Below are 22,289 nucleotides of genomic sequence, written 5' to 3'. Positions count from 1 at the left end.
AACTCGATTTGCATTAAGTGGTTTTCAAACAGGCACTAAATGGAAAAAGCTGCTGCACAGGATTATGTGCATGGTGGTAATTAGCAAATACAGCAGCAGCCTACAGCTCAGCCTCACACATCCACCTGAAAAGTATGCAGACGCTCTCACTGCAGACTTTACAATGACAGCGCATAACCTCTGCTGCTCTGTCTGACTTTGTCTTAGACTGGTAATGAGCAGTGAAGGTGTGAGACAAGCAGGTGCTGCACACATCAGACAGGAGGCTTTGAGGCCAGTCGTACCTCAAAGCGCTGAGAGCTGACTTTCTTCCCCTTCTTCATCCAGGTGATCCGAGGTTTGGGCTCACCCACCGCCTGGCATACGAACGACGCCACTCCTCCCGAAATCCCTGTTTGATCGTCAGGGGACTTGATGAAGCTGGGCATGCCTAAGGGAGAGAGACAGCGAGAGAAAGATGAGGGCAGGCAGAGAGGAAGAGCAGGAAAGAGAGGATAACCAGAATCAGATGAAGAGCCCTGGCAGAGAAACAGCTGCAGGCAGGTTATAGGGATTTTACTGCTGCTGTAAGTCTTGCAATAACAACATGATCTTCCAAAAGCTGTTTCATGCCTGTAGCCACACCTACTCAAGCGGCCCAGCTCCGTCATTTTACTGATAATAAGCACCGCCTGTCAGTCTTATTAATAGTGGCAGGGAGCAGGTAGATGTGAATGGACGAACGGAAACCTTGAAAAATCTGCTTTGAATCCATGAATACGCATCGGACCATAATATCGAACACTGCCGAAATAAAAGTCTGAGCTAAGCGGTGTGCATGAATAATAGATGGTCCTGCTTCAAGGTAAATCATGTCACGCACATGTTAAAGGTACCCATGTGGGGCTTTTGACCACTGGTGGAGCTATGAGGCAATGTTTTGATGAGCGGACCATCGTTTTGTTTGTATCTGGTGCTCTCGGAGACACAGATGCTGCCTTCGAATGTGCTCGAATTCGCAAGAAGAGCTTATATAAAACTGTCTCACTTGTGTTCACAACTTTGTAAGTGGTTTTAAAAGCTGAAAGTTTACAAGTTGTGGCATGTCTGCCGATGCATTAAGAAATGATGGATTCCATGAAAGTACATTTTTAGTGGATGCTAAGTTAAGAAATTGTAATTTTAGTCATTAAGAGCTTTTCTTTTGAATTTTCTATCATCTCAGGAAAATGTTGATATTTCCAGCGGCTCTTCATTACGCCTTTCCATCTCCTACATCATCTGCTTGCTATATAGCTTCTAGATGTCCACAGCAGCATCATGTTGCTTTTGTCCAAAAGCAATGTTCCAACAACTTATGTCTGATGTTACCACCTGAATGTGACTCTCCATGCCATGATTTAACGTTCCATTTGAAAGCAGCAATATCTCAAAGAGAGTTCACATTCCTGCAAGTCTTTAGCTTGAAAGAAATCCTCAATATTACACAATTTCACCGATTAACAGCTGGTGGAGGAAACACACTGAAGAATGTAGCAAGGAATTAATAAAAGCTACTTATCAATATACCAGCATATATATTCTCCACTTCACCGAGATTATAATTTTATTTTTGAGGTCTAACAGAATACATTTAAATGTTTTAATGCTCAAAATTGCATTATTATTCTAATGCCGTACATCCCTGCAGCACCTCTTCTCGCCCCTGTCAGCATCTGAACAGTGTTAGCAGAAGTAATGGCGGCTGCTCTGGTGGATAATATTGTCAGAAAATGCCAGGAAATGGAAAGAACTCATCAGCAAGGAGTTTGTGGAGAATGAGGGCTTTGTGCATTTGTGGTCGAAATTTATAGTGCGTTATATTTTTTTTTCTTTTCTCCAGACACACTTGAGGGCCTAAAAAGAATTCAGAATGGGCTCAGGCCACTAAAGTCCAGACAGCTGATCTCTTAAATTGGAATTAGAACTAGTCATAGTTTAGCTGCAGATATTTGCAAAGTGAACTGTCACTGCCTATAATGATGTCATTTGTCCTGGAACAAGGAAATGTTGATATTTAAAGACTGCCAGTTGTTTTTGACTAGAGAGCTGAATTACAGATATCTTGAGTACATATCTAATGCAGCTTTTATGTGTTAAAATGGCTTGCTATATATACTGTAACTCCAGATTTCTGGGTGTATGCAGAGAGATGAAGCCCTAATAGAAGCTAATAGAAGCTGCTATAGTGCTGAAATAATAGCAGAGTGTGAGGCAGCTGCTTATTCTCTGCTATTCAGGCATGCCAAACTATCCACTCATGCAAATGTGTTACATGGTGACGTAAATAAGTAATGAAGGAAAGGCCTGGACCTTCAACAAGGTATTTCAGGCAGGTATAAGAAGCTGTGTTCTTGGTGGGAGAAACTAACTCCCTTTGGTGGGACTTGGAGCTTTGTAAGTCTGCAGACCTTTTATCTGTACCAAAAAGCAGTTATATAACACACTGAAGAAAAAGCAGAACCTCAAAGAGCACAACATGGGCTCTTTAAGCAACTTACTAGATATACATTTAAAACCAAAGGTCAAAATCAAAGCAGCAGGGGCTGATGGCTCACACTTTGAAAACACTATCACACATTTCCATAATGCACCACAATCCCTTTAGTGCCTGGTAAATGTCCAAATCTTTTAAGTTCAACCCTCAGTTTGTAATGTAGACAGTCTGTCTATTTGTAGAAACAGAAGTGTAGGATTGCAAAAGCTCCAACATAAAGTGCAATGTCTAAATTACTGCATTTTCAGAACATGATAAAGGGCTCATTTGAAATGCAAATAAATGTGATTTGCAATTAAAATCCCAGCTTATATTGCCTGTATTTTTTTTCTCGCTTGTAATTTACATAATTTCTTTTTGTTTCTCAGTTTTTCAAATTTTCAAGGAAAAAAGACACTGGTCGAATAAACTATCAGTCGTGTGATGCTATTACCATTCAGGAAGTAGAACTGCCTGGTTACAAACATTTATGATGAACAAATGCAAGAAATATAGTGATTTGGTTGTGGTTTATACAGCTCACATAATTCAGTTCTTTTTATATTTGACTACTCAAATTAAAGATGAGATGTTAATGAAGTAAACTATCATTTTATTTCAAGCTCAGTTTGGTGAAGCACAGAAGCTGAAGAACAAAGCACATGGAACTGTTTAAATACTTCTGTTCTGGACTCTAATGGTAAGTAAAATATTGATTGAATTTGTGTGTTTTTTTTCAGCTGCAATTTTAAAGCAATAACCTCAGGCGTTAAAGACGAACTGAAAAAGAACTAATAATACAAATTTATAGGAACCAAAACACCTCTAAGGGCTCTGAGGAACAATTTGACTGCTCAGCAGTGAAAAAGTCCTGAAGGCAAAGGGACAACCACAGTGTACTGGTGGATTACTGTGAGCCTTGCACAAAGTGTAATCATTCACTGTGTACACCGAAAGTTAAGCTCCGGATGGGATTAATATCTTAACAGTGTCGTATGCCTGCTCAGACAAGGTCCAGAGGCAGCTTTCTGCTACCTCTAACTCCATCTGTGATCACACAAAAATGTATTCATCAGACAACTTCCTGTCTGTAATATAGTTTTTAACCAGGATTTTAGCACAACACAGACAGTACAGTTTGTCTGGTTAACATGTAACATCAAATCACTGTTTACACTCATCTGTTGTCTGACAACAGACACTAAAATGATAATTAAATGAGATCAGCTATTCAGAGTGGGTGTGTATCAAGGTTCAGATGGAGTTTAGATGATGGGAGACAGGATTTATGTGAGTTTATGTTAGTTAAGTTTAGGCATGAGTTAGGGTTGGGCAGTAAGCATTCAGGTCTGAATAAAATGAAGTCAATGTGAAAGTGCTAAAAACTGCGTCAACAAATGGTCACTTGAAGCTAGTTTCAAAAGCGAGTCAATCCCCATTGAGCCCAATGTAAAAATGTCCAACTTTACAGCAGAAATAAACATATTTACAGCCTAATACAAAACAAGGTTTTGGTCTCTATCAGTAATTTCTCCATTAATGACAGCTATACAGGATAGAATTTTAATGCAACTTGCCAGTTAAACCCTTTGAACTCCAAAACCTGCCGACACACGATTTCTTAAAAAAACAAAGAAAGAAAGAAACAGCAAAAACTGGACCATTTCTTTGAGAACACAATCCTGTTGGGAAAAAAAACGTCCAAATTTCTGCTTAAAAAATTAAACTGATATTTCACGCAAATAGCTTCATAAATGTCTCATGTAAGTTTCACCAAAAATACACAGTTTGCATCAGATTTTATGAGAAATTTGAAATTCTACGCTCCTCGGCACCACTGAAAAGCCATGAGTCACTCAGCTGTGAACCAACACTCAATGGAAAAAAATCAAGGACTAGTCAGCTGAATGTTGGCTGTGTTTACCCAGAACAGAGAGGAGATGACAGGAGAGAATGCGAGGAAAACAAAGCATACTTGATATTTAACAAAAATGTCAAATACAACCTGATAATTCCAAGGTGGTGAAATGTTGAGCATTTACCACTGAGTTAGTGGAGTTGTGCTGCTGCTCATAAATAAAACAGACAGGGACATAGCTCTGTGTAATTGATGCCTAGACCTGTTTTAAATATTGTAAAGAGGAATAATACAAACTGGCTACCATGAGCCAAACTGAGCTGCAAGTGACAGTGACCAAACCTCACACTGCACCCAGCTGTTCTCTGCATGGCTCGGCATCACTAATGAACCCAGATCACACTATCGAAAAACACTTAAAGTCTCCAGGTGACTCCATCATTTACTCATCCTGTCAAACTAATTAGTCAAACTGTGTTAGTAAAATAATTTCAGGAAATTTTGATGACACTGATGATAAACTACATTTCTCTTAAGATAATATCATCGAGTCACATTTAATTTTGGCACTAATTACTGCTCCAAAAAGATAATTGGAACGAGTGAGTCATCTGTGATGTTATTTATATTACTACTCAGTCTCAGCGCCTCCACTCCCAGAGCTCAAAGTAAATACGGTAAAACTCACAAAGGCCTGATCTCCCTGCAGACAGACTGATGTGAATGTGTGGCGGTTAGACTGATAATTAAATATTCCTTGTTGGAGCTCCTCACCTCGGAGGCCACACCTTGGTTCCCACAGGAAGAACCATAAAGCTGGATATGGTGTGGATGCAGGCTGAGACAGGTGGATGATACTTCAAGTGTTGGTGCTGGAAGGCATCAAAGTATTGCCATCCAGCAGTTCCCCCCCTGCTGCCCTAAGATTGCCCTCTGTCAGCACGTCTCTTCCGATGAGAGTTTGTTTCTCTGATGTAACTTTGAAACGCAGCAGAAGCCAAACATTAGTCTGCTGCCTGTCTCACTTCTTCTTGTGCGGTTTGTGGCTCACGGCTCCTTTCTATTCAACACCCAATGATAAACATATTACGGTTGGCCACCCGCACTTAGAAATAAGCAGGTAATTTGATTCACTCGGCGTTCTAGACTGACACAAACATTTTGGGTTGGAGATTGAGGCTGGAGAGTTGCTGGTTTGAACAACTTGACCCTCCTTCTTTAACCCTCTGAATCCTAAGCAGTTTCTGGGTGTGTTTTTGATCCTGTCATTTTTGTAGTCACGGTGGGCTTATTTGTCACTGCAATATAAAGTCCTGCATCTCTATGGAAGCAGCACAACCATGGCTAGATGTAGAGAGAACTCGAATGTCATCTGTGCAGAATGACAGTTTTAATACTATAAATCAAAAAAAGAATAAATGTTGAGTTTCTCTGATTATTTGTTTTACAAAAACACGGAGAAAAAAATACAAACTACAAAATTTCTTACAACTCTGCACATTAATTCAAGAAAGATATTTCACCATGCTGAATGCATCTTCCAAAAACGAACCGACAACTTGCTCCTCGATCCACATGAGAATGGGAAAGTCGGCACAGACACTTGGTTTAAAACACAGGCCTACTGTGAAATGCAGACACGTTTAACTAGAGTTGAAAAGCTTAATCAGCATTGTTTGAACTCATCTGGATTGAATGTAAAAGACATTAAAATATGTAAAAATCTTGCACTGCAGCTTTACAGCGAGAAAAAAAAATGTTGACAAATGAATATCAAATGTGAAGGGAAACTATTACGACTCTGGATGTCTGACAGCAGCGGTGCACCTTCGCTCTAAAACCATATGAATCTAAATGAGACTGTCTTCATATGACATTTTCTATGATTTATCTACAAGGTCCTATTTACACGTGTACAATACACTTCAAATAATGTGATGTATGCACTTTGCTGCCCTCCTTGTATAGGCCACAGCTGCTACTGTGTGTGTCCGCTAATGAAACAGCAGCACTGAGCAGTCCGTACCATCAATCAGTATTCCACACTTACAGTACCATGGCTACAACATTTTCAGAACGGCAGGCTGCAACGATGGGCGTGAATCTTTCAGGCAGGGGTTAAATCCTATTTCCCCAGCAGGGAGCCATGACGAGCATTTTGCAGGCAAGGCAAGACATTTTCACAGTAACTTTTGGCAACTGATAAGTGTGCTCTTTAAAGTTCAACGTGATTCAAAACCCATTTGTGCAGTTGGAGGCAAGAGCTGCTCCCGAGAACATTTCCATGGAAATCCAGTCATACAAATTGTACAACAGGTTACTGTAGGGTCCTGAGGATGGTCAACGTACAGCAGGGAAATACTGCCCTTTATAACACTATGCAAAAATAAGTTTGCAAGCCAGCTGAGGGTTTTATCAGAGGTTTCAAGGAGGCAGAGAGGGTGGGTGGAGAAGAAGTGAGTGGATCATACCATTATTAAGCTATTTATTTCCCATGGCTGCTTCTGGCTGACCCTGAGGTTTAACACTCTAAATATAAAACATGTTGGTGCCCTCGCCTCACTTCACGAGCAGCAGAGTTGTCTCTCACTTGCATTCTTCTCTGACCCTGTGCTTGCAGCTGTTTCTTGGAATTATTCTCTCAGAAATGTGTCCATTTGACCTCTAGCATATAGTCTTCAAATACACACATTTATGATGAGCAAAAGTAGAACACAAACTCTCATGTATAGCGATAGACCATCACGAATGCACCACATCATGACATGACTACATGCATCGTAGTCATTTCTACTAAAACTGCACAAAGTTCAAAGTCAGTCGAAGATGAGTCTCCACTAAAAGGTAAAGGTCAGAGATGCTTTGTATTATCATCTTTGCTGAAAAGTTGTCTTTGCTGGATCTGACAGATATCAAAATGTTGTTTATGACAGCAAAGATTCAGTTCAATCTTAATCTGAGTCAAAACTAGGGCTGGATAATATATTTTTATAGCAGCTCATACATCATAGTACAATGTTTTTTGCTCCTTGATGTAAAAAGAAGGCTTGTACAGTTCTCATTTTCCATGAATAATCATGAGGAAAAGTCTGTCTGATAGAGCATAATTTACTCTGAAGGGTTCTTGAATACACTTGAGTGTTTTAAAACTGCATTCACAAAGCAGAGTTAGTTGACTTGTAGGCTCCACTTAATTGCTTCATCATTTAAATCAGCACCACGAAGGTCTAGAGTGCAATGCAAGATCTGAATGTCATCCAAAGCAAAAAAAAAAAAAGCAAAACAAAAAACAACAACTATTTTGTCAGTATTCCAAATTTTTTTCAGCTTTTCAAAAAATATTTTTATTTTCTGATGCGGATGTTCTCCCTTACAAAATCACACTAATCGTTCCGGAATGATTAGTTATTTCAAAACAAAGTTATTTAAGTCATCTAGAGAAAATCTCTATTTTTTTCATTTAACTATGTATATTGCAGGAAAAAAAATGTCACAATGTCCCGTTTTTCATGTTTTTTTTTTCCTCTCAAAACACACCTCATCAAAATTCACACATATAACAACATATTGAGGTGCAAAGATTATATAGATGGTGAGACGACAGGAGAGCTCTATGGCACATTAACACCACACAGCTAATAGCTAACCCCTCTGGATGAGACGACAAAACTAGTTGGACCTCTGAACCTCTCAAAGCATGAGCAAAAGCACTTCACAGCGTACTTATTCAAGCTTAACAGGCATTTTAGAACCTCTTTAAGAAGAGAAAATTACCATTTCACGTAGAAATTGTAAAGCAGCTGCTCTGCATGTCCGGGTTTTGCTTAGTGTTCTTCAGTACAGTCCTGGGGCTGGTTGGACCAGCTGGATGTAAAATAAAAAGTGGAGTATAAGCCGAATGCAGGATTTGCTGCATCCCGGCTTGTGATAAAGATTGATACCTGCTGCAGCATCTAAAACAAAAACTGCACAATGTTTTGTCTAGTGTAGAGATGAAATCGTTGCTACTCCATTCATGTCTGCGGATTTACATTTACTGGTGCCAACAGAAAGATACAAATTTACTGCAGAGGTAAAGAAGCAGAAATTTAAGTACTAAGATTAGAAGAAAAAAAATATAATTTTAACAGTAAATACATGGATTGCCATAACCGAGAAGAAAAACAAGATTTTTGGCAAATGATAGCATGGCAGTAAATGACCCAGAGGGTAGATTACGAAGCTGGATAGTGGATGAAGTGAAGAAAAAAATAGAAACTCTAGTCTGCTCAAAACCAAACTGGTGAGGGACCCCCTATTAAAATGTTACCATACAGCAATTCCAAGCCATTGGTGTGTGTGACTTCTTGCTAGGCAGGCAGGCAAACATACTGGTGAACCTGATTTTGAACCTTGTGCCTTATGTTGTACTTCTGCTTACTTTCACCATCAAACTCTTAGAGAATGAGCAGCTGTGGTGCTGGGGACAGCCCTCCATTTCTATCTGTTACTTAAGGCAGCTTCAGGGAAAACGGCAATTAATTCAAACAATTCAGCCCTATACTGGAACAATATCTCTCAACAAGTTCTCTATCTCCATATATATCCAGAGGCGTGTGTCTCATTACTCTTCCATGCCTGAAAACCCACTATCTGTAGCCTGTACATTAGACGCATGTTACAACCCCAGCTCGGGGGGGAAGGGAAGCAACATAAACAGTTGTTGGTGGTAAAAATCAAATTATTTATTACAGAAAAGGTTGAACAGAAATGTGCACGTTACTATACAAACTGAGGCAAAACTAAGGAAGAGGGCTGGTGGGTGCTGCTCAAATCAAAGAAAATAGCAAAACACAAAAAGAGTTCTCATAAGGAAAACTTAACACTACCATCGCGGTGGACAAAAGAAAAAACGGAACAAAAAGGCTCACTAAATGGGAACTGACAAAACAAAACTTACACAGGAGTCAGCACCCCTAATCCTGGTGAAACTAGACAATAAGGAACTACCTGTAATGAAATGTAGCTGTATCAGTTTTTGATTCTAACCCTTGCCCAATTCCTTTCACACAGACAATCTTGCCTCAACCACACAGGAACACAGAATGACACGCTGGAAGTCAGCTGCCCCGTTCAGTTGAACTGCCACCTCTTTTAATGGAGTTGGCAGTTTTCGGTTGGTCGGCCTGGTGAGCGCCGCACCAATCACTGGACTCCTGGTTGCAGTCACGCCTCTGCTGTCACGGTCCAACCAGGGAGTGGGGATCACACAGCCCTATTTGCATACTCACAATATTTGGTTAAAACACAGGAGGCGCTGGCCGTAACAACGCATCATTGTTTTAATGCTTTCCTTTTTACAATGGAAACCAGCAAAGACCATTCACAGTAGACCATCCTCTGACAAAGATTTTGTCTTGGATGTAAAACTATGGCAAGATGGCGCCATAGGTAGTGTTATGCCCAGCCTAGGGGTCACTGTGCGTAACACGAAGAGGCATCCTTCCCCTGGTCCCAAGCATTTCCAACACACGTTTTCGCAAAAAGATTAGATATTTATCTCTCAACAAATTTTAAGAACTGAAACAATGGGGGACTGGTAACTGAAAGCGACAGTGAGCAAAACCAAAACAACAAACAAAACGCCACTAAGCTATTAACCCAAAACTGATCTGCCAAAAACAAAAAGGTAAAAAGAACAACAAAGTCTAACCTCCCTATCCTAACTTAAACATGAGAAAAAACGGTTAAACAAAAGGTGGCTGCTCACTGCGATTACTCAATATTAAATCCCTAAATCACAGCTGATCACTGGAACCCAAGTGTGCTGACGTGTAGGTTGGAAGCAGGGTAGGATGTAGCCACGCCCTCGGACCCTCTGACCCGGAGACGACGTCACGGTTCCGCCTTTATATCGCGGTCTTCCTGGTACAGCCAACCAATCCAGTGCCGAGCCGTCATCCTGGCGACCAACCGTGGCCGTGGTGCGGCGCAGCCCTATTTGCATACATGATAGGGACATAAAAAGGACACACGCAGCACAGGAAACTACAATAACGACCGCAGTCGTAACAGTAGTGAATCTCTGCAGGCTTTAAAATGTCCACATCCAGCTGGTGCAACTGGCCATAGAACATAACTATTTGGGTTGCAATACATTTTCTGTGGTTGTTCTTTAGGCTGAGTTAAGCTGAAATAAAATGATGGACTGTTCATTAAATTAACATGTCTCAGTTTAATTAGAGCCAGTTTGTGTCAGATTTATGAGTAATTAGCTACGTGCCATTTTAGAGTTAGTTCATTAACAAAGAACTCACACCTGACATAGAGGTGATTGAGGTTTGCCATTTAGGCTAGAAGTTTTTGAAGTACTTCTAAAAAAGCACGTACACACTGAAACACTAATGTTATGGCCTGGGCATGCATGGGTAATGGAGCTGGCACACAGTGGAGGCCTAGGAGAACTTCACCATGAAGATACAAAGCGTCTGCTGATGTCTGGCGGGCCACAATTTCAGCCGTTCACTGACTGCGAAGGATTTTCCACACTACATTAAATAAGATGATTCTTAACCCTCTGAACTCCAGGGAGATTCTGGGCATTTTCTGCTCCTGTCATATTTGTGCTAAATATGAGCTCAAGTTACACTGCATAGAACTTCCTGAACCTCTCTGGAAACAGAACAATCATGACTAGAAGTAGAAAGAAGTCAAAAGAATATTGAGTGCAGCGTTTTGATGTTACAATGCATGAATCATAAAAAATAAAACTAAAGTTGAATTTCTTAGATATTTTTTATCTTTACAAAATTTGAAAAAACATGGAATTAGCATGTGCAACATTGTTCCAAATACCAAAGGGTGTTACTAATATTGGGAACGCATTACATTTTTAATGTGCTTACATCCGTGTCTCTTCTATTTGTTTTATTTAAACAGCCTGCAGTTCAGCCCAGTTCAGCTGATAGATGTCAGTCTCAGCTGAATCACTAACGGCTTCATGGTTGCATTGAAAAGCAGATTTTCTTTCTTTTTGTTTTTATTTTTTTGGAATCTGTTCGTTGCAAATATCTCTTGGCACCTTTTTCAATGAGATGCAAATAAAGTTTGAATTTGGATAAAATATCACAATTTTAAGTTCACACAAGTAGTTCAAGGACTGACAGGAAGTTAAAAAAATTGACATTTTTTCTGTTTATGCTGTTTCTGGCTCTGATAAATGCCGTAATTTTAATGACTGTTTTTAAAAGATACCATGCCTTTCGAATCTGTCAGCAGATTTTAAGGTTAGGAGTTATTATAATGTTACTCAAAATAATGCTGAGTTGTTGCACTTTAAAGTAGCATCCATTATTGAATATTATACTGAATGTGCTGAAAAACTGAACCTGGATACTGAAAATGAGTAGCTGTCCAAATATTCACTGTTTGGGCCATAAGGTTTGGAGCACTGGAAGTTACCCTGGGGGTGGAACTGCTTATACCCAGGCTGCCCTAATATTTCCTAATAATAGTGGGAGCCGTAAGGATGGATCATTTTGATGTATGGCTATGGAATAGATTATTTAATGTAAATGTTAATGTAATGTAATGTAATGTAAATTATAACAGTAATGAAAGGTGTTGTGACATCAGTGAGCACAGATCAAGACTAAGCCAAATCCATTTTATTGTGAAATTATTTGACAAAAAATTTGGTCTAACACAGAAAAAAAAAAAAAATTTTCGCTGTGTACCAGCAAGAGTTGTTACACTGATGTTTAATATTGATTTGAGAAGACTCCTGCTGTGAGAGAAGAAATTGAATATTTGTCCAGTGTGTGAGCTGCAGGAAGTAGGAAATGAGTACTGGCACTGTGTTTTTTATTGTCCTTTGTATTGGAAATGTTTTTGTATCTTTTCCTTCATCAGATAAAAGACAAAACAAACTGTTGGTTATCAATGACTCACAATGACTAAAATGATTGTTTGAAAAACAGACCTTCAGTGTTGGAACTGCAGGGGGAAAACCTGGCATCAAAACACATTATTATTAGAATCACTTTATAATAATAATTATTGATATTTTTGTTGGTGGCGCAGCCATTTCGATCAGTGACTCATACATAAAAAGCACAACTGGAAGCTGCTTTTTTTTTAATACAAGGTAAACCGTGTAGTGTGATGTTTTGTAATCCCATGAGGAATGAGCCATGAGCTGAGAATGACAAATAAAATTCATCTCATTCATTCATTTAAATATAGTATCACAGACGAGACACAGAGACCAATTACTCAACCATAATCAGTGTCAGTAGCTCAGAATGCAATGCAGCTGGAAGATATGACGACTTTAAGTTAAAGAGCCCCTTTTCTGCACATTTACAGGTTTCTAATTAGATTTTTGGGGAGAGTGCTGTAGCGCAAGGAAATGTAAGTCTAATAATAACCGTAAGCAAACATAAAAAGCAAAATATGGGCTCTTTAAGATCTGTAGCTTTTATTGTGGATAGGCGACTGCCCTCAGCTAAATCTACACAGCATGTCCACAACAGGCATTCATACAGTGTTGCTTCATTTTGCAATTGGACTGAAGTTATACACAAGTGAATTATTTTTGTGACGAATTGATTAGTTGTTTTGTATGTAAAATGTCAGAAAATGATGAAAAAAATTCTCCCAGTGTTTCCCAAAATCCAACATACCATCCTTAAATGTTCTGTTCACAACCCAAATACATTCGGTTTACTGCCACTTAGGAGTGAAACAAACACAACATATTCAGATTCAAGACTCTAGGATCCAAAATTTATTTTCAGAAAAAAAATTGCTCAAAGTGATTAAGCGCTCATCAAAATTGTTGCCAATTAATTTAACAGTAAATTATTGTTATAGTTCTACTTTGCTATAGTTCGCAACAGACTGTTTGAACCAAATTTCCCCTGCTAGTGTAGAATTGTTTGCACCACCTAGATCTGTCTATTTGTTGCACAATATGTGTGTGCTGGCTATAAAAAAGCAACACATTCATGATAAAAGCCCGAAGAGATGTTCTGAAACACTACAACAGCCATTGGAGCACTGTGAAGCACATTTACATGATTTAATATATTACTGCTGCATTTTGGCTGCATCGAACATAACCCCAGTTTCTGCCTGTTATGTGCTTGTCCTGAGAATGCACTCTACAAACAATATTATTCTGCTGATAGAAACTAGTTTGACAAAGCTATGGGAAAACGGGAATACCAAGAGAACTACAGCACTTCATTAAAACAGGGTCCTTGAAATAAACTGAACAACATGCTGTTGAGCTGTAAAAGAAATTCCAAGTGTGGAATTTGCATCTGACTCATGACTCATTATCACAAAGCAAATCTGACTTTAGCTCAGGGCAAGCTATCTCACTGTTCTGTCAGTGCCATTCTCTTAAATCAGGTGCTGTACTGTTCGGGTTTTCATTTGGAACACTTTCAAGATCAATGTCAGCACTGTTCTCATAGTCTTTGAATGAATAATGTAAGTTTTGGGAGATTGCTTCATCGGAGTCATGTTACCATGACGTCCCCAAGTCAGCTATAACCCCTACAAAATATGATTACATACCCTTAATTAGCTTTTTTGGAGGAAATGTAATTGCAGCCTGGATGACGCTCACAGGCAATGTTCTAATCCATTTGGAGAAGGTCAGTGTGTACAAATCACAGGAAACCAGGGTTCCAGTCTTGTACCCCACATTTTACAGCGAAAACACATTAACAATGAACTGGTTATAGTTAAGCTTCATAAAAGCAGTTTGTGTTGGCAGTAAACAGTTTGCATTTATGGATATTAGAAACATTTTCTCATTATGTTGATAGAAAGCCACAGCAGCAACAACTCCTAATTATAGTGATCTTTGCAACGAGACTGTGCTTCTTGCTTTTGTAGTTCCCTCCACCATCCTGGAATCTGCAGTAAGTGTTGAGCTTTGGTAATGTTCATTTTAAAGAACCCATATTTTACTCATGGTCTGTTTTCCTTTGGTGTGCTGTGTTCCTTTATGTGCTCATAAAAGACCCGAAAACTCACAAAGCCCAAGGTTCATGCCAAAGGGAGTTTTTCACTCTTCCAGACAACACTACTCCTTACTTGCCTGAAATGCCTCGTTTGAAATCCAGGCTTTTCTTCAGTTACTTATCTATGTCACCATTGGCATAAGCCCTGCCTAATGGCTAGTTTGACCCTCAAACTATGAATGAACTGAACAATAAGCTGAACAATCTGAGCAGACCGATTTTATCAAGAAGGGGACCTTAAAGAGATATGAGCTAAATATGTAAATGTGCAGAATGTGGGCTCTTTAACGTTTACAGATGTGCTTGATTAATGGAGAGCAATTTCAGCTGCAAGCATGAGACCAAATTTAAAATTGTCGATGGAAAACTTAACTGACCTTGATGAAGCCATCATGCATCAAACACGCTTCCAATGAAAATCACCTTTCCATGAATATCGGCAGTAGGGGTTGGCTATCTTAATTACTCCGCCACGGAACGGTGGACTTATGTGACGATCGGTGTACGTTTGTCTGTGAATCTGTCCGTCTATCTGTCTGTCTGTCTGTCCGTCCATGTGAAACATTACTCAAAAACAGACTAAATTTTCACAGTGATGCGACTTGTAGTCTGGATCCACGGCTTTGTTAAAGATTTCCCATTGCTAGATATAGCTGTCTGCTTTTTAGAGGACTCATGTAGATCAATGAATAAATAAGAATGCCATCCAAACTTTCCTACTCCACCTTAACTCAGGAAAATCCTGATGGGTTGCAACATAATTAGGAGAAAGCTCATTGGATGCATCTTGGAGGCGTAATTTATTTTAGACAATATCTTCAAAGAAGTATTAATTACATGAGATCAGACACAGTTTTCTGGCTAACAGTCCTTAAGTTATTATCATTTTATACACTGATAAATTTCATAATTAATTTAGCTCAGTGTTACGTATGGTGTAATTTTTGCCATCATTCTTTCTAAGATTGTCATGTTGTAGTGTTTGGAGTTAGCTGGGACTGAATTTTTGAAAACAGTCATTTAGCAACGTCTGGCAGTATGTTGTGACAGTTATGTTTATTCATTGATGTTGCAGGTTACAGAGGAGGCAGTTGTCATGTTCCGTTTCTGTGTGTTTTATTGTAAAAAAAACTGCCACTATTATTTATCTGGGCAGCAAAAAAACACCTGGAATCTTTTTATGTCTCCTTTTCTCCTGAGCAAAGAGGTGCAACATCATTTGGTGACTTCATGGTCTCTGACGTGAACTCTGTAGCGTCAATGTCGATTATTTAGTTACAAATTCAGCAAGCATCAAAGTGGTTGAGATATGGATCACCACATCAAAAACAGCTTTGCTCGAAGTGACAGGCCTTGTATCCAGGCAGGCATATGCACAACTCGTCATATGATGACATGAGTTCAACTAAATCTGTGGTGAGAATTCAGATCATGAATTGTGTTTCTACCCTGAAAGATTGCATTTTAAGCCACCTTTGCATTAGCGTTTATTGGGGTCGGTTGGTTAGTCAGAACATGTCATCTGGAGGAGGTAAAAGATTTACTGAAAACACAAACAATTTACTGACATTTACTGACACACACAAAATGCATTCAGCACTCCTACAACAAGCTTAAAGTCACACAGCTATAGATACAGCATAATAGGTTTAGCATGTGCTAAATGCCAACTCCTCCCTGCTCATTTAGTGGCTGATCTTTGCATAAAGCCAATCTCACAGAGGACATGCATGGCTGGAGCCACAGAGGAGAGGCTGCTTCATCAGGAGGGAGGCAGAGAAAAGCAGCAGCCCACAGGGACACGAGCTGCCTCTCCACAGGCTTTTACCGGGAATTATAATGCAAACACATGCTTAAGGGAGCATTGTTTCTTTTCTCAGGAGAAAGACAAAGTCTTTGTCAGTGAATGAGCGAATTAATTAGAATGTTTTAGAAAATGTTTTCTGTATAATGGTCAAATATGGCTCCATCTTCTTTCCACTTTCCAAAGACATGGATGATAGGTTAAGTGGTGATAATAAATTGGCTGTAGGTGTGAATGTGAGCATGAATTGCCGTCTGTTTCAATTTCTTTGATAGCCTTGCAATGTACCATTTACCTTCCCTGGTGTTCCCCGCTTTCCAGCCAGTGTCAGCTAGTACATGGTAATGTATAGACAAATATGATTATAACAAACATGAATCGGAAGGCATCCGACTGCCAAGCTTCCAAGTAGTAGTTTAAAAAGGTCCCATAAAACCCTTTTGTATTGTGTTTTATGGTTGTTATATACTTGAAAGCATAAAGTAAAACCTGTTACAGAATGAAGATGTTTGCTTCTGCTATTCCTCAAGCCTCAAATGCTGTACAAATGACTTAATATGCCACAAACATTAGCGCTATCTTATTTAGAATTCGTTTTGGCTTGTAAGGCTAGTAGGTTGACCGATACACCAAGGCCCATTTAGTTCATCTAGAAATAACATACACATTGTTTTTTCTCAACCCAAGAAAACAACAGGTTGGTGACTGTGTGTGAATTCTTGCAGAATCTACAGCAGTAATAGATTTGTCTGAGGCAGACTTATGCTTGTTTAAGTTGATCGAGACGCATGAGGAATTGGATTTAGATCTGTTCAGTCTTACAGTTAAATGGTAGGTTACTGGCAAACCCAATGAAAAGTACTGTAATAGTATTAGTGCGATGGCCTTCTTTTCTCTTAGTTAAATTAGATCAGCAGGAATGTATGTCACATGTTCTGCCTTATGTTTTTAGAAGGGGTTTGTCTTCCTTGGCTTCCTTACAAACTTTCCTCCCAGCATGCCTCTGCCAGATCCAACACCGCCATCTCCAAGACATTACTCCCTGCCCATTACAGCCTTTCAGACACCACGTCAGCCATATGCTGAAAACCACATTGCAGCCAAACTGCAACGCAAAGCTAGACTAAAAACCATATTCTGCATACAGAAACACAATTAAGAAGCAATTTGGAGAGGGAAATCAATACATGAACTGGAGACAGCCCAGTGTGTCCTCATTAATAATGGAAAGGCCACTTAAATTCCTTTAAAATCATTCTACATGTATTTATTGAGAATGATGGCATGTAGCTGTATCCCGACAAACCATTAAAGTGGTTTGCAGTAGAGAAAGTATGTGCACAGAAATGCTGAGAGGTCAGTGCAATTCTCTCCTGCAAATGTAATTACTTGGAAAATGCTGAATATTACGGTAGTTAGACATAATTGAACACATATTTCACTCCATTCTGACTTTTGCTGCAGTTAAAGGTGGAAAAAGTGATTTTAAACCCTTGCACTTCACTCTGTTTTCAAATGAATTTATTAATAATACACTAAGGTTAATTCTAGTTTCATTTGCTTGCCTAAAATTTTGAAAAAGTGAATACTGCAATAATTAATGGATTAATATTGAGTTACAGGGGCATCTGAATACACAAAGCTAAAAATGATTTGTTTTAATTGTGTATTTTCTCACAGGTGCTGAGGTAGTATGAGCATTTCTATTTGATGGAAGCAGCAGAGTGATATGGTGGGTTCCTCTGCACAGTAAACATAAGGTCTGAGCTTGATGATCCTTTAATGACCAAATGAAACTACAAGAGACTAAATGGAAAGTTTGTGTTCAATAGGCTGAAGACTGAGAGGTTTGTGTGTCTCAAACAACTTCAACAACGCAGTGAATGGGAAAACAAAGTGCGTATCTTAGTGTGTGTATTTCGAGGACAAGTTAATTCAATAGCGCTGAAAACCCATTTTCTCCTTCAGCTTATTACAAAGAATGGGCTTCTACAAAAGCACTTTCTACCAAGGTCATTTCACATCACTGGTATGAAGTGGGAAGACTAAGAACCAAAAGTGATGCAAAATATTAGGTGGGATCAAAAAGTTCCAATACTGTGCCTACAAAAACCGTACTCCATTTAAATTTGGCCAACATCTTCCTCAAAGTAGTCTTCTGGTGCAGCAATACATCACTCAGAGTGCTACTTCCACACATTTTCCTTGGTACTGAAGGTATCTAAGCTGTCAGCCTACTTTGATTTCTTGGGAATTGCATTGGCACATGCAGGTTGTACAATAGGTCCACTGTGACTTATGAAAGAAAAACCCATCAAGAGTCAAGGACAAGTTATAGACAACTAAAAACCAGTATCACCGAGCATTTAATGGTGAAAATACCTCAAACTGATGTAAACAGCTCAAAGACAGACACTGAAATATTTGCACAAAATTCAAGTTGAGACCTTCAAGTGTTACTTTTTATTAACAACATATAACAATGTTCACATCCTCAAATGATTCTGCTGACAATTTTCAGCAGCCCTGAAAATATGAGAAAAACTCACAACAAAGTTACCACAAACAAACTAGAAACTAGATAAGTTGGTTCTGTAACACAATATTCTTTGTTCGAAACACCTGAAGGCTACATTCCACAGTTTTTTAACCTTCTATTTGTTATTTGCCTTCTTTTCACATATATCAGGCAGCTAAGCACCGCAGTAAGAAACGCTATCCCATCGTTAAAAAGGTAGCTGGTTTATTTTTTTCTTTCGTATTACCACAGGAATTGAGAAAATCAGAAGTTTAGTGGTATTTGTACCAACTACCAAATTTCTGATATACCGTATTTTCGCGACCATAAGGCGCACCGTATTAAAAGGCGCAGTCTCAGTTCCGGGTGCTATTTCTGTATTTAACACATACATAAGGCGCACCGTATTAAAAGGCGCAGTCTCAGTTCCGGGTGCTATTTCTGTATTTAACACATACATAAGACGCACCGGATTATAGAGCGCGTGCAGGTAAAACATACATGTACTAGCTTAAAACATGCATGCTAGCGTGTGTTTTAAAAAAGGTAGCGGAAGCAAAACTGAGTTCAGTTGTACTTTATTGAAGTATTTAGCAATGTTTTCACGTTGTTTTTTGATCAATCCTCATTCACAAATCCATCAAAGTCCTCATCTTCTGTATCCGAAATGAACAGCTGGGCTAGTTCTCCATGGAACACGCCAGGTTCCCGCTCGTCATTGTCAGAGTCAGTCTCGTTGCCGTGCGGCTCCTCATAAATGATGCCGGCCTTTGCGAAAGCTCGAACAACAGTGCAAGCAGACACGTTAGCCCAAGCATCCGCAATCCATTCACAAATTGTGGCGTAACTCGCCCGGCGCTGCCTCCCAGTCTTAGTAAAACTGTGTTCGCCATCTGTCATCCATCGCTCCCACGCCGTTCGCAACTTCACTTTGAACGCCCTGTTTACACCGATGTCCAGCGGTTGGAGTTCCTTCGTCAAGCCTCCCGGAATGATAGCAAGCTCCGAGTTCATTTGCTGCACTTGGTTTTTCACAGCGGCTGTGAGATGGACGCGCATGGAGTCACAGATCAACAGGGACGGTGACGCCAAACCCATGTTGTTTTGTATTATGCAAATACCGGCACTATATACCAACTGGGGGCGTGCCTTTAGCGTCTTCTTTCACGCCCACACTTCCCCCTTTAACGTTCTCATACTGTCCTCTGTCACGTCCGTTCAGTCAAACACAGCCTGAAAAGGCTATGTGGGTCCATCTTCCCATGGGCCCACAACATAGGAATGAGCACTGGGGCCGAGTGCAATATAAGGCGAGTAGCAGGCAGGGGCAGGTGCTGGACGTGCTAACCCCTGGTGATACAGTCTGATTTAGGGATGTTACAGATTCCAAGGGATGCAAATGTTGGAAAAAAAAAAAAATCATGATCCTATTGTGCTCATAAACTGATGGACCTTCTTTTGTCTCAGAGCGTGCGGCCGTTTTATTGTGAAACTGCTATTTAGTCTTTGGGATTGGAGCTGAAGACCAACATCTGACCACCACTGATGATCCTCCATATGAAGGCTGGGTCATTTCAAGCCTACTGAGGGAGATTTTCAGCAGATAGTGGTCAAAACAATGGGTGTGTTATAGGTCCTGATGTCGACTGCACAATTTTACATGGAATCTTGAGTCTTGAGAGTTACTGTTTGTGCATGTGTCATGTGCATGACTGTGCCATGCTGCGCTGTTACGTTCATGCATAATAGAATCAGAACTTCAAGATTACACCTTGCATTTCTTTGCACCAATCAGAATATATTAATATTTTAAGATACAGTATATAAGATGACAGTGTGTGAAATATTTGCCTGTTCCAAGACTGCCAACCAAATCCAATCCTGAGATTTTACTCTTCAAAAATGTTTTAACTTCATCCAAACTTCAACTTTTGCTAATTTAATCTTCAATAATAAATGTTAGAGCTAACAAAGTTTTCAGGGGATTTAAGGAGCTGATTAGTGTGGGGGTTCTGGAAGTTCAAAGCACTACAGCACACAGCAGCACACACACATACACGAAACATTATGTACATGTGCAACATTCAAAGTAGAAAGACAACACAACCACATACAGAACACACTGCGTTCATTTAAACACGCATGGTTTCATGTATGTGTGAATCCCAGCAGGGCTGCAATCTATCTCTCACACCAGCCTCATGTATTCAGCAACCTCCAGGCTACTGAATAATTGGTGGAATAAAGCATATTGGTTATGAGCTCATCTCTTCATGGGTGGTTTTGCTCAGAGGAGCAGAGCGTTTTCTTCCTTCAATTACTTTGGTAAATGATGCCACAGTAAACAGGAGAGGCTGCTTTTAACATAAACTGCAGAGGCCTGTGGTAGCACAACCTCCTCCACTCTGACAGATCTCTGACACCAGTCAGAAAATCTATCCACATGCTACATTATGCTGCTTACATGCTGTACTAAGTGTGTTGTAGATCTGCTGAGAACCAGGGTGAAGTGACAAGGTGTCACTGTGGAGGGGGCCCGCATGAATGCTTGTTCATAAAACATGCATGTATCTGCTGTTTTTAAGAGAAGTTAAAAAGCTTGTTAAACAGCATTCCAATTATCATAGAGACAAAACTTTAGGTTTTAGATTAACAGATTATTTTATCACTTTTGGCATCATAGTTTGCAAAAACAATGTAACTTTGCCAACAAAAATTGCATTCAAAATTTCTGCATTTCTCCTTGAAATAAAAAAGGACTTCACCACACATTAAAAAGAAACAGGAGGTAGGATAAAAAATATATATATTATGGCCTGAATTATGAATCTGTGAGCTTGTCAGAATTTTTATCAACATGTTAGTCAGCAGTGGCAGGTTTTTTTTTTTTCGTTGTAGTTCCTTTCCATTTCAATATTCCAAACATTTCCAACCTTCTTTTTTTTGCCAATAATTGACATCTAAGTCAAAATAGTTTTCACTTAGTTTTCTAAAGGATTGCAGCAGTGTTAAAAACACTGCAAATACTAAAAACTGCATGGGATTTTTTACATATACTTATGTAATACATATACATATACTACTCCCTAATGATCTGACAATTGTTAATATGTTAGAAGAGGTTAGATATCTCAAGCTAAGACATACTATGACTTTCAAGTATAATACTTAAAAGTCTAAAATTGAAAAGGCTGATGAACTTTGAGAGGCCAAGCATGCCTCTTCTCAGCAACAAGAAAGAAAACGGTAGTGTGTGGAGTCTTTACCAGTCTGGCAGCAGCCCATTCAGTGGGATAGTGAGTACAAGTGTTGCAGTCATGACCAAGACCAGAGCGTAGCAATAGAGAGACAATACCGACTAACTTTGATATTTTTTTTTTTTTTTTTTTTGGATCTTTCATCTTTTCTGAACTTTTGTCCTCAACCAAAGAGCACCTTCTGAGCACTCTAGACTTTTTTTTTCTTTTCTGAAGAAAAATAGCAAACTGCTGCATTTCAGTTCTGCTCTAGTTTGTGTTTAGAAACAATCAAACCACCATAAGATTGATCAGGATGAAAGCCCTGCACTCACCTGTCAGCACACACAGTAATTGATTTAT

General features: G+C 39.4%; 1 protein-coding gene across 28 annotated transcripts in view; it reads right to left on the bottom strand.

The window, feature by feature from the left end:
- Positions 1–22,289, bottom strand: part of ptprfa (protein tyrosine phosphatase receptor type Fa) — a 397,399-nt gene that overhangs the window by 247,887 nt on the left and 127,223 nt on the right. For all 28 annotated transcript variants that reach the window (XM_055015931.1, XM_055015928.1, XM_055015939.1 and 25 more), the window contains exon 3: positions 285–430. In XM_055015931.1, coding sequence (XP_054871906.1) covers positions 285–430 — 146 coding nt within the window. The remainder of the gene's footprint in view (positions 1–284; positions 431–22,289) is intronic.

The sequence above is a fragment of the Amphiprion ocellaris genome, chromosome 2 (genome assembly GCF_022539595.1).
Source record: "Amphiprion ocellaris isolate individual 3 ecotype Okinawa chromosome 2, ASM2253959v1, whole genome shotgun sequence".
Lineage (NCBI taxonomy): Eukaryota > Metazoa > Chordata > Actinopteri > Pomacentridae > Amphiprion > Amphiprion ocellaris.
Note: the sequence above shows the minus strand (reverse complement) of the source record. Positions and strands in the feature narration are given on the sequence as shown.